We start from the raw sequence: 16,149 nt of genomic DNA, 5'->3' as shown, positions 1-16,149 counted from the left end.
AGAGGGAGCGAGTGAGAGAGAGCGAGGTAGAGCGAGGGAGCGAGGGAAAGCGAGGGAGCGAGAGAAAGGGAAAGCGGGGAGCGAGGGGGAGAGAGTGGGAGAGAACGAGAGAGAGAGTGGGAGAGAACGAGAGAGAGGGCGGGAGAGAACGAGAGAGAGAGCGGAAGAGAACGAGAGAGAGAGCGGGAGAGAGACCGAGAGAGAGAGAGAGGGAGAGAGAGACCGAGAAAGCGAGACCGAGAGAGAGAGCCGGACCAAGAGAGGGAGAGAGAGAGAGAGCGAGGGAGAGAGAGAGAGCGCGAGGGAGAGAGAGAGGGAGAGAGAGAGGGAGAGAGAGAGCAAAAGAGAGAGAGAGAATGCTGTGTGCGTGGGAGGTAAGGAACAAGGGTTGATGAACAGGAGGAGGGGGATTTGGTGGTGGTGAGGAGATGCAAAGACAAAGTTGAGTCCCAAAAGGCACCCTATTCTCTATAAAGTGCACTACATTTTAATTTACATTTGCCACTTTTTGGTCAAAAGTAGTGTACTAGAAAGGGAACAGGGTGCCATTTGGAACACACAGGTATTAGGGGGAAACGCCCCCACTGAGCTGACAGTGTTTGAGGTCTCTCATCCTCTCTTTTTAATATCCTCCTGCTTTAAGGACAATCCTACATTAAACAAACATTAGCTCCCTCTCCCTCGCTCTCTCTCCATAGCCTGGCCACCATGCCAAATTACATTGTTTCCAGATGCCAGTCAGTCACAAACTCTCTCTCTCCCTACTCCCCTTCCCCACTTTTTCTACACCCCTTCGGTCTCTCTCGCAGTTCACTCTCTCTACTCCCCCGTTCCTCCTCCCCTCGAGCAGCGGGGAACGGAATACTGTCAGGGCCAGCTGCTTTATATTACTGCCTTTACATCCACTCTTCTGCTAAACAGACCAGAGAGGAAAGAAAGAGGGGGGAGAGAAGGAGAGAGAAAATAGAGAACGATGAGGGAGACTACAGAGGGAAGGAGTATTGTGGCTAGTTAAATATGTTTTGTCCCGCCCCACTTGGCATTGACACCGAGCAGATACTACTGAACAGGAACAGGGATGGGGACAGGGCTAGATACTCTACCCCTCCCTAGCAGATCAGTGACTCAATCAGGTCTGATGCCTGTGGCCAGTGGACAGAAAGCTGCCATATAGACCAATGTCCCTATAGCCCATGATAACAATAAAATGTTCATGGCCAGCCAAGCCCACTGTCATTCACAAAGGGACTGTGGGACTGAATATGAATATGGGCCAGAAGGCAGAGAAGGATTTCATTAGAGTGGTCCATCGAGCTCACATGGATTAGAATATATCTAGGTGTCATATGGAGCTCAGTGCCCTGAGCTGCAGTCTAGCCTAATGAGAACATCCACAGCTCTAAGCACATGGGGAAGGGAAGAGGGAAGCTTTGGAGAAGGAGGGAGGAAAAGAGAGAGCTGGTTACCTCTAGGCTACAGAGAGCTGGTAGGCCCATCCACCGAACTACCAGGTGTGAAACAGGGAAGGGACTCAGGGAGTATGATCATTTGGTATAGAGCAGACCTAACTCACGCTATTAAATGAATCAAAACAGGAAAATGTTACTTTTGGCTAGAAATCCAAAAGGAAAGACTAATCAGAGAAAAACATCCTCCTGTGTGCTACTTATACCCCCCCACTAGAATCTCCATACTTTAATGAAGACAGCTTCTCCATCCTGAAGGGGGAAATCAATCATTTCCAGGCCCAGGGACATGTACTAGTCTGTGGCCACCTAAAGTCCAGAACTGGACAAGAACCTGACACACTCAGCGCACAGGGGGAGAAACACCTACCTGGAGGTGACAGCATTCCCTCCCCCATATATCCCCCCCCTAGTCACAACTACGACTACATAACCAACAAACTCCTGCAGCTCTGTCGCATGCTGGGCATGTACATAGTCAATGGTAGGCTTTGAGGGGACCCCTATTGATTGGTACACCTATAACTCATCTATTGGCAGTAGTATTGTAGATTCCTTTATTACTAACCTCAACCCAGTCTCTCAGAGCGTTCACAGTCAGCCCACTGACACCCCTATCAGATCACAGCAAAATCACAGTCTACTTGAACAGAGCAATACTCAATCATGAGGCATCAAAGCCAAAGGAACTGAATAATATTAAGTAATGCTATAGATGGAAGGAAAGTAGTACCAAAAAAGAAATTAGGCAACAACAAATTCAATTCATTTTAGACAACTTCCTGGACAAAATATTCCACTGTAATAGTGAAGGTGTAAACTTGGCAGTAGAAAACCTAAACAGTATATTTGACCTCTGAGCTTCCCTATGAAATCAAACAACGGCAAACAGAAAACTGAAGAAAATTAACAACAATGACAAATGGTTTGATGAAGAATGCAAAAACCTAAGAAAGAAATTGAAAAACTTATCCAACCAAAAAAAGACACCTGAGCCTACGCCTTCACTATTGTGAATCACTAAAGCAATACAGAAATACACAACGAAAAAAAAGGAACAGCACGTCAGAAATCAGCTCAATGTAATTGAAGAGTCCTTAGACTCTTTGAAAATTGGAAAACACAAAACAAACAACACAAAGAGTTATCTATCCAAAAATTGAGATGTATAGGTAAACCACTTCCCCAATATGTTTGGCCCTATAACAAAGAACAGCTAGCAAAAACATATACATGATCAAATACAAATCTTAGAATCAACTATTAAACACTACCAGAACACACTGGATTCTCCAATTACATTGAATGAACTACAGGACAAAATTCAAACCCTCCAACCCAAAAAGGCCTGTGGTGTTAGTATTTATTATGGATCCCCATTAGCTGCTGCCAAGGAAGCAGCTACTCTTCTTGGGTTCCAGCAAAATTAAGGCATTTTATCATTTCATTGGTATCCTCAAAGAAATGATAAAATATACAGACCACAAATTCCAATTCTCTATACTTAAACATTATCCTTAGCTCTGGCATATTCCCCAATATTTGGAACCAAGGACTGATCACCCCAATCGACAAAAGTGGAGACAAATTTGACCTCAATAACTACCGTGGGATATGCATCAACAGCAACCTTGGGAAAATCCTCTGCATAATCATTAACAGCAGACTCGTACATTCCCTCAATGAAAACCATGTACTGGGCAAATGTCAAATTGGCTTTTTACCAAATTACCGTATGACAGATCATGTATTCACCCTGCACACCCTAATTGACAAAAAAACAAACCAAAACCAAGGCAAAGTCTTCTCGTACTTTGTTGATTTCAAAAAAGCTTTAGACTCAATTTGGCATGAGAGTCTGCAATACAAATTGATGGGAAGTGGTGTTGGGGGAAAACCATACAACATTATAAAATAAATGTACACAAACAACAAGTGTGTGGTTAAAATGGACAAAAAACACACTTCTTTTTATATATATATATATATATATATATATATATATATACACAGTGGGGCAAAAAAGTATTTAGTCAGCCACCAATTGTGCAAGTATATATATACACAGTGGGGCAAAAAAGTATTTAGTCAGCCACCAATTGTGCAAGTTCTCCCACTTAAAAAGATGAGAGAGGCCTGTAATTTTCATCATAGGTACACTTCAACTATGACAGATGATGACATGAGAAAAAAAATCCAGAAAATCACATTGTAGGATTTTTAATGAATTTATTTGCAAATTATGGTGGAAAATAGGAATTTGGTCAATAACAAAAGTTTATCTCAATATTTTGTTATATACCCTTTGTTGGCAATGACAGAGGTCAAACGTTTTCTGTAAGTCTTCACAAGTTTTTCACACACTGTTTCTGGTATTTTGGCCCATTCCTCCATGCAGATCTCCTCTAGAGCAGTGATGTTTTGGGGCTGTTGCTGGGCAACACGGACTTTCAACTTCCTCCAAAGATGTTCTATGGGGTTGAGATCTGGAGACTGGCTAGGCCACTCCAGGACCTTGAAATGCTTCTTACAAAGCCACACCTTCGTTGCCCGGGCGGTGTGTTTGGGATCATTGTCATGCTGAAAGACCCACTATATGTGAATTGATCGCCCCCCATCTATCCTCAGAGTTCGTACTGTTAAGTGACCTAAACTGGGATATGCTTAACACCCCGGCCGTCCTACAATCTAAGCTAGATGCCCTCAATCTCACACAAATTATCAAGGAACCTACCAGGTACAACCCCAAATCCCTAAACATGGATATGTGGATATCTTAGATATGATCCTGACCAACTTTCCCTCTAAATACACCTCTGCTGTTTTCAACCAGGATCTCAGCGATCACTGCCTCATTGCCTGCGTCCGTTATGGGACCGAGCTCAAATGACCACCTCTCATCACTGTCAAACGCTCCATAAAACACTTCTGCGAGCAGGCCTTTCTAATCGACCTGGCCCGGGTATCCTGGAAGGATATTGACCCCATCCCGTCAGTAGAGGATGCCTGGTTGTTCTTCAAAAGTGCCTTCCTCATCATCTTAAATAAGCATGCCCCTTTCAAAAATTTTAGAACTAAGAACAGATATAGTCCTTGGTTCACTCCAGACCTGACTGCCCTTGACCAGCACAAAAACATCCTGTGGCACACTGCACTAGCTTCGAATAGTCTCCGTGATATGCAACTTTTCAGGGAAGTCAGGAACCAATACACACAGTCAGTTAGGAAAGCCAAGACTAGCTTTTTAAAACAGAAATTTGCATCCTGCAGCACTAATTCCAAAAGTTTTGGGACACTAAAGTCCATGGAGAATAAGAGCACCTCATCTCAGCTGCCCACTGCACTGAGGCTAGGAAACAGTGTCACCACCGATAAAGCCACGATAATCGAGAATTTCAATAAGCATATCTCTACGGCTGGCCGTGCTTTCCACCTGGCTACCCCAACCCCGACCAACAGCTCTGCACCACCAGCAGCATCTGGCCAGAGCCCCCCCTGCTTCTCCTTCACCCAAATCCAGACAGCTGATGTCCTGAAAGAGCAGCAGAATCTGGATCCCTACAAATAAGCTGTGCTAGACAATCTGGACCCTCTCTTCCTAATATTATCCGCCGCCATTGCCGCAACCCCTATTACTAGTCTGTTCAACCTCTCTTTCGTATCGTCTGAGATTCCTAAAGATTGGAAAACGGCCGCGGTCATCGCCCTCTTCAAAGGAGGTGACACTCTAGACCCAAACTGTTACAGATATATCCATCCTGCCCTGCCTTTCTAAAGTCTTCGAAAGCCAAGTGAACAAACAGATCACCGACCATCTCGAATCCCACCGTACCTTCTCTGCTATGCAATCCGGTTTGCGAGCTGGTCATGGGTGCACCTTAGCCACGTTCAAGGTCCTAAAAGATATCCTTAACCGCCATTGATAAAAAAACAGTACTGTGCAGCCGTCTTCATCGACTTGGCCAAGGCTCTCGACTCTGTCAATCATCGTATTCTTATCTGCAGACTCAACAGCCTTGGTTTCTCTAATGACTGCCTCGCCTGGTTCACTAACTACTTCTCAGATAGAGTTCAGTGTGTCAAATCGGAGGGCCTGTTGTCCGGACCTCTGGCAGTCTATGGGGGTCCCACAGGGTTCAATTCCTGACTCTTTTCTCTGTATATATCAATGATATCGCTCTTGCTCCGGGGGATTCTTTGATCCACCTCTATGCAGACGACACCATTCTGTATACATCTGGCCCTTCTTTGGACACTGAGTTAACAAACCTCCAAACGAGCTTCAATGCCATACAACACTCCTTCCGTGGCCTCCAACTGCTCATAAAACGCTAGTAACACTAAATGCATGCTATTCAACCGAGAGCTGCCCGCACCCGCCCTCGCGCCTAGCATCACTACTCTGGACGGTTCTGACTTAGAATATGTGGACAACTATAAATATCTAGGTGTCTGGCTAGACTATAAACTCTCCTTCCAGACTCATATTAAGCATCTCCAATCCAAAATTACATCTAGAATTGGCTTCCTATTTCGCAACAAAGCCTCCTTCACTCATGCTGCCAAACATACCCTCGTGAAACTGACTATCCTGCCGATCCTTGACTTCGGTGATGTCATTTACAAAATAGCCTCCAACACTCTACTCAGCAAATTGGATGCAGTCTATCACAGTGCTATGCGTTTTGTCACCAAAGCCACATATACTACCCACCATTGCGACCTGTATGCTCTTGTTGGCTGGTCCTCGTTACATATTTGCCGCCAAACCCACTGGCTCCAGGTCATCTATAAGTCTTTGCTAGGTAAAGCTCCGCCTTAGCTCACTGGTCACCATAGCAACACCCACCCGTAGCACGCGCTCCAGCAGGTATATTTCACTGGTCATCCCCAAAGCCAACACCTCCTTTGGCTGCTTTTCCTTCCAGTTCTCTGCTGCCAATGACTGACACGAATTGCAAAAAAAATTACTGAAGTTGGAGACTTATATCTCCCTCACTAACTTCAAGCATCGGCTGTCAGAGCAGCTTACCGATCGTTGTAGCTGTACACAGCGCATCTGTAAATAGCCCAGCCAACCTACTACCTACTTCATCCCCATATTTGTTTTTTTTCTGCTCTTTTGCACAGCACTATTTCTTCTTGCACATCCTCATCTGCACATCTATCACTCCAGTGTTAATTTCTAAATTGTAATTACTTTGCCACTATGGCCTATTTATTGCCTTACCTGCTTACTTAATTTGCACACACTGTATACACATTTTCTATTGTGTTATTGACTGTACCTTTGTTTATCCCATGTGTAACTTGTTGTTTTTGTCGTTGTTTTTGTCGCACTGCTTTGCTTTATCTTGGCCAGGTCGCAGTTGTAAATGAGAACTTGTTCTCAACTGGCCTACCAGGTTAAATAAAGGTGAAAAAATACAAATACCTAACCACTGTGACCGACCCAAAATTAAGGAAATCTTTGACTTTGTCTCTAACTCTGAATGATCGGTTATGAAAAGCCAACTGGCATTCACTCCGGAGGTGCTGACTTGTTGCACCTTCTACAACCACTGTGATTATTTTTATTTGACCCTGCTGGTCATCTATGAACGTTTGAACATCTTGGCCATGTACTGTTATAATCTCCACCTGGCACAGCCAGAAAAGGACTGGCCACCCATCAGAGCCTAGTTCCTCTCTAGGATTCTTCCTAGCTTCCTGCCTTTCAAGGGAGTTTTTCCTAGCCACCATGCTTCTACATCTCTATTGCTTGGGGTTTTAGGCTGGGTTTCTGTATAGTCCTTTGTGACATCAGCTGATGTAAGAAGGGCTTTATAAATATATTTGATTGATAAGAGACTCAGTTAGCATAGCCTTGCTATTGAGAAAGGCCGCCGATGGCAGACCTGGCTCTCAAGAGAAGACAGGTTATATGCACACTACCCACAAAATGTGGTGGAAACTGAGCTGAAAACTGAGCTGCACATTACAACATCCTGCCAAATGTATGACCATATTAGAGAGACATAGATTACACAGACCCACAAAGAATTGGAAAACACATCCAATTTTGATAAACTCCCATATCAATTGGGTGAAAAACCACAGTGCGCAATCACACCAGCAAGATTTGTGACCTGTTGCCACAAGAAAAGGGCAACCAGTGAAGAACAGTTACCATTGTAAATACAACCTATATTTATGTTTATTTATTTCCTTTTTGTACTTTTAACTATTTGCACATCATTACAACAATGTATATTGACATCATATGAAACTTTTGTGAGTGTAATGTTAACTGTATATTTTTGATTGTTTATTTCACTTTAGTTAATTATCGATTTCACTTGCTTTGGCAATGGGGGGGGGGGGGGGGGGGGGGTGAAGAACCCCTTGGACCTTGAGGGAGGGAGAAAGTCACTGCAACCAGTCACCCAGGAGAGGGGGGGGGGGGGGGGAGAAGGGGATGGTGAAGGCTGCAGACTGGGAGGCAGGAAAGCAAGAGATGGAAAGAGGAGAACAGTGGCCTAGCCAGTCTCCTATCACCAGTAAAAGGCCAAAGGTAGATCCACTATCTCCTAGGCCTCCTATCACAACACCATCTACTACTAACAAAGAGAGAGACGGAGAGAGATGGGGTGTCCTAGAGAATTACAGTGACAGAGGACTGGGGAGAGTGATGAATGGGGTGGGAGAGAAAATAAGGGTGAGATGGAGTGAGAGAGCAGTGAATGAGGGGGGTGGTGGTGGCTGGAGTGGAACGAAGGACTAGGGGCGATTGTAGGGGAAGAAGTAAAGTCAACCCCCCCCCATCACCCTCGCTTTCGCCCCTTCTCACCCGGCACGCACGCTCTGGAGTCAACTTTAATTACTGCCACGTGCCACCTCATCCCTTTCATCCCCCCGCCTCTCTACATTTCCCTCCTCCCCTCTCCCACAGCTAGCTCCCTCCTCAGCCTTCCCTCTTAGCCTCTCCCCTGCCCATTTCTACCCTCTCCCATGAGACCAAGGCCTGCTCCCTCCTCACCCATCTCACCCCTTCACTCCCCGTCAGCCTTTCTCTTCTCCCCCCTCTACCCTCTGTAAATCGTGTCTGAGCTTGTGGCTCTGCGTCACGGCAGATCAGTCACGAGGCCTGAAGGCAAAGTGGGGCCTGTCACTCTGCCTTTGTCCTGCCTAGTCTCCCCTCATCTCCCATCCTCCCCCCTGCGACGCAGCACACTACACCCCAACACGACTCACACAGCCTGCCTGGCTCTACAGACAACAACACCGCTGTGTGCATATCAGCGTCACATTTTCATAGGTGCTTGTTGTATATATGCATAATGTGTATTTATTGCAGTACAAATAGTTGTTATTATTAGGAGCTTTGGTGAGTAATTTCCAATGTATTTGTTTCACAAGGAAAATCAACTTTAAAAAAACAAGTTTTTAAATGTGTGTGCCAAATATGAAGGTGTGTTTATTTGTGTGTTTGCATCCAACGTGTTATGACATTTGTAGTGACTGATTGAGAAGCTGACTGATTGAGAACCGCAAACAAATTAAGTAATTGTACGTTGTTGACTGGATGTTATGATAACCACCTTTATGTTCAAACTGCAGGATTTCCTTCTTCCTAGCACTAAATAAAAACCTCTTAACAACATTACTTAGTAACAGAACAAAACTTTGAAGTCTAGACTGGACATGAGATACGAACACAGAACAAGATCCCTGAGAGCTGGTTGGAATCTAGTCACAACTTCTTCCATTGAGACCAGGGTCATATTTATTAGACACCAAACATAAACAGGGGGCGGTACTACCTGAACTGGTCCAATAAGAAATGTCTTGTTTTTGTTTTCTGTTGCAAAATATTTCTTTACTATGTTTTGCTATGGTGTGCCCTAATGAAAATGACCCCGACCAGCTTATTGTTGGAGCTTGGAGGAGACCTTCCATGATATAATTCACACAGACATATAGCAAACATGATATAATTGATAAAGACGTATTCAAAACACAATGTGACGAGGGAGGGTAATGTTTGGGTGAAGTAATATCATTGGCCAGAAGTTAATTCAGCATCAACGACTCTAGACATAGCAATGGTATTATCAAGTATATGGGTGTATGTGTGTGTGTGTGTGTGTGTTTTGGAAGGGAAAAGGGCCATTAAGGAGACATCCAAACAAAAGAGAGTGGGGGTGAAGGGTGCTTCCCTTCTGCCTGTGTGTGGGAGGAGCCTAATCACTGACACGCACACACCTCCAGCCACTTCTGGGTCTGTGCGTCTGGGTGTCTAGGTTTGCGTATGGCCTCTGTCTCTTACTGGGTTTGCATCTGCATTCATGTCACCTGTGTCTTTGTTCCTGTGTGTTTAGGGGGGGTTGTCAGGCATCAGGCCCCCCCAGCCCCAGGCCTGCTCCCTCCCTGCAGACAGAGGAGGCTGTGGTGTGTGTGGCTGATTGCAGTTGACGTGGCTGGAGGTCCAGGGGACCAGGGAAGTAGGGGAACTGTACTCACATAGTCTGCCCGCCGCAGGCCCCGTGGAGACTGGGTAGCCTGCTCCAAAATCTTGTTGTGCTTCTTGGACAGCAGTGCAAACAGGCTGAGGGGGTGAAGAGGGAGAGAGAGGGATGAGAGAGGGAGCAAGACAGGGGAGGAGGGGGTGAAGAGAATGAGGGAATGAAGAGAATGAGGGAGCGAGACAGGGGAGGAGGGGGTGAAGAGAATGAGGGAATGAAGAGAATGAGGGAGCGAGACAGGGGAGGAGGGGGTGAAGACAGAGAGGGGAGGAGGGGGTGTGAGAGAGAAGCAACAGCATGAATCAGACTAGCAACAACATCCTCCTCACATCTCACTCAAGAAAGACAGACAGAGACAGCGTTACAGAGGAGATCTAACACACAAACACTGTCACTAACACACATGACGCTGATTGAGGTACGCACTACACATGGGTATTTCTATAAACTAGGGTACCATTGAGGATTTCCTGCGGTGGACAACTTATTTGCTGTTGATAAATTGATAATAATCAGCCAATTTTTAAAATGTCATTACATTAAGATATAACAGGGGAACATAGCTACATTCAATACAATTCACAAGTTGATTTAAAAACAGTCTAAAACCCTTTCTCGTGGTTGGAGTCTTGACAGACATGTCCAACATCGCTTGACATAAAACAACTTTTCTTTCCTTTCATTTATGGCAGGTGTTGTTAGTTATAATACGTTTTAAATCAAATCAAATTGTATTTGTCACATGTGCCAAATACAACAGACCTAACAGTGAAATGCTTACTAACAATCCCTTCACCAACAATGCAGTTTTAAGAAAAATAATTGTTCAGTAAAAAATAAATTAAAGAGCAGCAGTAAAATAACAGTAGCGAGGCTATATACAGGGGGTACCGGTACAGAGTCAATGTGCGGGGGCACAGGTTAGTCGATGTAATTGTGGTAAAATGTACATGTAGGTAGAGTTAAAGTAACTATGCATAGAGTAGCAGCAGCGTAAAAAGGGGGGGGGGGGTCAATGCAAATAGTCTGGGTAACCAGCTGTTCAAGAGTCTTATGGCTTGGGGGTAGAAGCTGTTAAGAAGGCTTTTGGACCTAGACTTGGCACTCCGGTACCGCTTGCCGTGTGGTAGTAGAGAGAACAGTCTATGTGGCTGGAGTCTTTAACAATTTTTAGGGCCTTTCTCTGACACCGCCTGGTGTAGAGGTCCTGGATGGCAGGATGCTTGGCCCAAGTGATGCACTGGGCCGTACGCACTCTCCTCTGTAGTGCCTTGCATTCGGAGGCCGAGCACATGCCATACCAGGCAGTGATGCAACCAGCCAGGATGCTCTCGATGGTGCAACTGTATAACTTTTTGAGGATCTGAGGCCCATGCCAAATCTTTTCAGTTTTCTGAGGGGGAATAGGCTTTGTCGTGCCCTCTTCATGACTGTCTTGGTGCGCTTGGACCATGTTCGTTTGTTGGTGATGTGGACACCAAGGAACTTGAAGCTCTCAATCTGCTCTACAACAGCCTCGTCGATGAGAATGGGGGCATGCTCAGTCCTCCGTTTCCTGTATTGTGAATGCTGAGCTGTAATCAATGAATAGCATTCTCACATAGGTGTTCCTTATGTCCATGTGGGAAAGGGCAGTGTGGAGTACAATAGAGATTCCATCATCTGTGGATCTGTTGGGGCGGTATTCAAATCGGAGTGGGTCTAGGGTTTCTAAGATAATGGTGTTGATGTGAGCCATGACCAGCCTTTCAACGCACTTCATGGCTACAGACGTCGGTAGTCGGGTCGGTAGTCATTTAGGCAGGTTACCTTAGTGTTCTTGGGCACAGGGACTTTGGTGGTCTGCTTGAAACGTGTTGGTATTACAGAATCAGTCAGGGACAGGTTGAAAATGTCAGTGAAGACACCTGCTAGTTGGTCAGCGCATGCTCGGAGCACACGTCCTGGTAATCCGTCTGGCCATGCGGCCTTGTGAATGTTGACCTGTTTAAAGGTCTTACTCACATCGGCTAAGGAGAGTGTGATAACACAATCATGCATGCTTCAGTGTTGCAAGCCTCGAAGCGAGCATAGAAGTAATTTAGCTTGTCTGGTAGGGTCTTGTCACTGGGAAGCTCGCAGCTGTGCTTCACTTTGTAATCTGTATGGTTTGCAAGCCCTGCCCAATCCGACGAGCGTCAGAGCCGGTGTAGTACGATTAAATCCTAGTCCTATATTGATGCTTTGCCTGTTTGATGGTTCATTGGAGGGCATAGCGGGATTTCCGGGTTAGAGTCCCGCTCCTTGAAAGCGGCAGCTCTACCCTTTAGCTCAGTGCGGATGTTCCCTATAATCCATGGCTTCTGGTGGGGGTATGTATGTACGGTCAACTGTGGGGACGGCGTCATCAATGCACTTATTGATGAAGCCAGTGACTGATGTGGTGTACACCTCAATGCCATCGGAAGAATCCCGGAACATATTCCAGTCTGTGCTAGCAAAACAGTCCTGTAGCTTAGCATATGCATCATCTGACAACTTCTTTATTTATGCATCCTGCTTAAGTTTTTACTTGTAAGCAGGAATCAGGAGGATATAATTATGGTCAGATTTGCCAAATGGAGGGTGAGGGAGAGTTTTGTACACGTCTCTGTGTGTGGAGTAAAGGTGGTCTAGAGTTTTTTTCCCTCTGGTTACACATTTAACATGCTGGTAGAAATGAGGTAAAACGGATTAACTTACATACCATTTCATGTCTCCTTATGTTATGGCGTGAAAACAGCTTTCATGGGCACATAAATTCCAAATAATATATGTGATTGGAAAATGGAATGTTTCTAACCAGAAGAGTCACCATAACTTGATACTTATAATAAATGACATAGTAATGACAAATTCCATAGTAGCCTAATGGACATATTCACAATGGGGCCGATTCAGACTTAGTAAATGTATGCCTTTTTTACGCATTTTGATTTAAGTACTTCTAAATATTTGGTATTCAGACTTATGCACGTGCGACCCTATGCACGTGCGAAATGAGATTTGCGGGTGTGGCTCCCTTGTGAGCACATAAAATATTTTATTCAAACCCAGAAAACACACTCACTGGGTGGACTACCAATTTGATCAGGGATAGTTTCTTCAATTCATTTTTTCTGTTCAATTATCTAAAGAAATCACTTGAAATACTGTGCAAATTTATTTTGGTCAGCACAACATTAGAATGTAACAACAAGTAACTCAGAAAATCAAATAGGCCTACTGGAATATCTTGAAAATCAGACATTTCCTCAATTTGGTTCTTGAAAAGTCTTTGAAATTATTGTAGCCGAAATTATTATAAACTCTCCTGATCAAATGTAAATATCCAATATTTTCATTTCTAATCAGTTTTTGTGACAGACATCTGACACTTTTTGCATACTTTTTGGGGAGAGTTTTTGTTCTATAGGCTATAAAAACAATACAATTTAAAATGCACATCCTTGAAAATGATGATTGTGCTTGAAAAAGTAATTAAAAGTCCATAAATTTGACTTTCCAATGTCTGTACGAACCCTGCATTTTGGTTTATGGGCCAATTGGCATATATTATCCATTTTGAAATGTTGATCCATCCCAAAGTCACACTTTGGACCCATTATTTATAGAAAGACCCAAATATATCTTAGAAAATATATTTTTAGAAAACACAAATTCCTAATGAGAGAAAATACAGCAATTTCTCAGTAGCATTATTTAGAAACTATAGATCACAGATCAGTCTGTGATGGTTTAGTTTGTCTTGTTTATTTTTTTAAATCATTGAACCTAAACTGTATGTGTAAACATGTACATGCAGGGCCCAGCTGTAAATGAGACCTTGGTCTCAGTCTGTGTTCCTTGTTTAAATAAAGGTATAATAATAATAAGGTGAATCCCAAATGGCACCCCATAGTGCAATACTATTGACCAGAGCCCTAAGGTCTACTAAATACAGGATAGGGGGCCATTTGGGATGCAGACAGAAGCTCCAGCTACGTACATCTATGGATTCTTTAGAAAAGGCTTGTATGACTCATTCAACTGCAGATTTGGTGGTTTGGCATATGCTTTTCATCCGTCTATCTACACATTAGCTGTCTTAACAAATAATTCCAAACAGTGTGTCTGTGTGTCATTCCAAACAGAGGCATCATCATCACAAGGCATGTTAACACAAACAACAACGCAACCAGGGGAATGAAAGCAAGGCAAACAAGCCTCAGAGATAAAAGTGCAGCTAAATATAATAGAAAATAATAGAACAAAGAAAAAGTTTGTTGTGTGAAAGATGTAGAGGATCCTGATGGATTGACGTACATAAAAGACATATGCATCCCAAATGGCAACCTATTCCCTATACAGCATACTACTTTTGACGAGAGCCCATAGAGTTAGTTAGAGGACTCATGGATATAATTGAGGGCTTCCACCATTTTAAAGTAGTCAACTGGGTGGGGATTCCTATGGGTTGGGCCAATGATCAGAGCCTTCTCTTCTTCAACTTGTGTTAAATATGGTTTGTAAATGTCTAAGTTATATCACTACCATCTAATGGCCACAATAAATCAATGACATAAGATTTGGTTCAGGATTTGGTTCAGGACCCCAACATCAATCCACAAAATAAGAAGAAAATTGACCACTTCAAAATGGATCCTTATCCATTTTGAAGTGGTCAATTTTCTTCTTATTTTGCTGTCACAGACACCATAACGGGATAGATACAGATGTGAGTCCTCTAACTCTATGCGAGAGCTGTATAGGCCTTGGTCAAAAGAAGTGCACTATAAAGGGAATAGGGTGACAGTTGGGACACACAGAGACTGGTAGTACTAAGAAGTAAATGGCATGATAACAAGGCTGCGCAAGGGATGCTTGAATCTTTAGTATGCAGGCTGGCAAGGCAAGGTCAAAACAAACAAACAGGTGAAAATCGTATCTATTCTGAAACAAATCGTTCAATAATATTCTTTAGAGTTGCAGACCATGTTCGTTGTTGACGGAGACTGACTACACATGCAGCTTATACATGTTTGGTACCCAATATCATTCAGACATCAGACTAACGTTACTATTCACATCCGTTTTCTCCAAAATCATCAAATAGATTCTGTGTAACAGAATATGGACGTCAACCAATCCTTGTTCTATTGGTAAACTTATAACAGGGGTGGGTAAACTTTTGGGCTTGATGGCCACATTAAGAAATTAAACGGAGGGCCGCAAAGATTTTGTTTTAATGATTTGTTTGTTAAAATCTATTTGAGGGCTAGAAAAAGGGCAGTTTAAAAAAATAATATATATAGGTCCATTATAACTTCTACATACATTCTGTGTAGTTTCAGAGTGGCCTAGAGTGGTTTTTTTGTCTTTACAGAGCACAGATTCAACTACAAAGACCAGGGAGATTTTCAAGTGCCTCAAAAGGGCAGTGATTGGTATATTGATGGGTAACAATAACAAATCAGTCACTGAATCTCTCTTTAAGCATGGTCAAGTTAATAATTATGCTGTGGATGATGTATTAAACCACCCAGACACAAATATAGTCATCCTTCTGAACTGAGCTGCAGGACTGGAAGTAAACTGCTCTGGGATGTTACCATGAGGCAATTGGTGACATTAAAGCAGTTACAGAGTTCAATGGCTGTGATGGCAGAAAACTAAGGATGGATCAACAACATTGTAGGGACTCCACAATAATGACTTAAATGACAAAGTGAAACAAATACACAAATATACAGAATACAAATATTCCAAAACATGCATCTTGTATGCAACAAGGCACTAAAGTAATACTGCAAAAAAACATGGCAAAGGAATACACTTTTTGGCCTAAATGCAAAGCCTTATGTTCGGTGCAAATCCAACACAACACTCCTTATTTTCAAGCATGGTGGTGCAGCATCATGGTATGGGTATACTTGACATCGGCAAACACTGGGGAGTTTTTCAAGATAAATAGAAACGGGATGGAGCTAGGCATAGGCAAAATCCTACAGAAAAACCTGCTTCAGTCTGCCTTACGCCAGACACTGGGAAAGGAATTCACCTTTCGGCAAGACAAGAACCTACAACACAAGGCCAAATCTATGCTGGAGTTGCTTACCAAGAAGACTTGAAAGTGGCTGTCTAGCCATGATCCCGAACATCTTGACAGAGCTTGGAGAACT

General features: G+C 43.6%; 1 protein-coding gene across 5 annotated transcripts in view; it reads right to left on the bottom strand.

Annotated features, from left to right (window-relative positions):
- LOC110523972 (dymeclin) overlaps window positions 1–16,149 on the bottom strand; it is a 144,453-nt gene that overhangs the window by 40,513 nt on the left and 87,791 nt on the right. For all 5 annotated transcript variants that reach the window (XR_005051750.1, XM_036977713.1, XM_036977714.1 and 2 more), the window contains one exon: window positions 9,969–10,053. Coding sequence is in view for 4 of the 5 variants with exons in the window: in XM_036977713.1 (XP_036833608.1) it covers window positions 9,969–10,053 (85 nt within the window). In the remaining variant the exon portion in view is untranslated. The remainder of the gene's footprint in view (window positions 1–9,968; window positions 10,054–16,149) is intronic.

Source organism: Oncorhynchus mykiss, chromosome 5, assembly GCF_013265735.2.
Source record: "Oncorhynchus mykiss isolate Arlee chromosome 5, USDA_OmykA_1.1, whole genome shotgun sequence".
NCBI classification, from domain to species: domain Eukaryota; kingdom Metazoa; phylum Chordata; class Actinopteri; order Salmoniformes; family Salmonidae; genus Oncorhynchus; species Oncorhynchus mykiss.
Note: the sequence above shows the minus strand (reverse complement) of the source record. Positions and strands in the feature narration are given on the sequence as shown.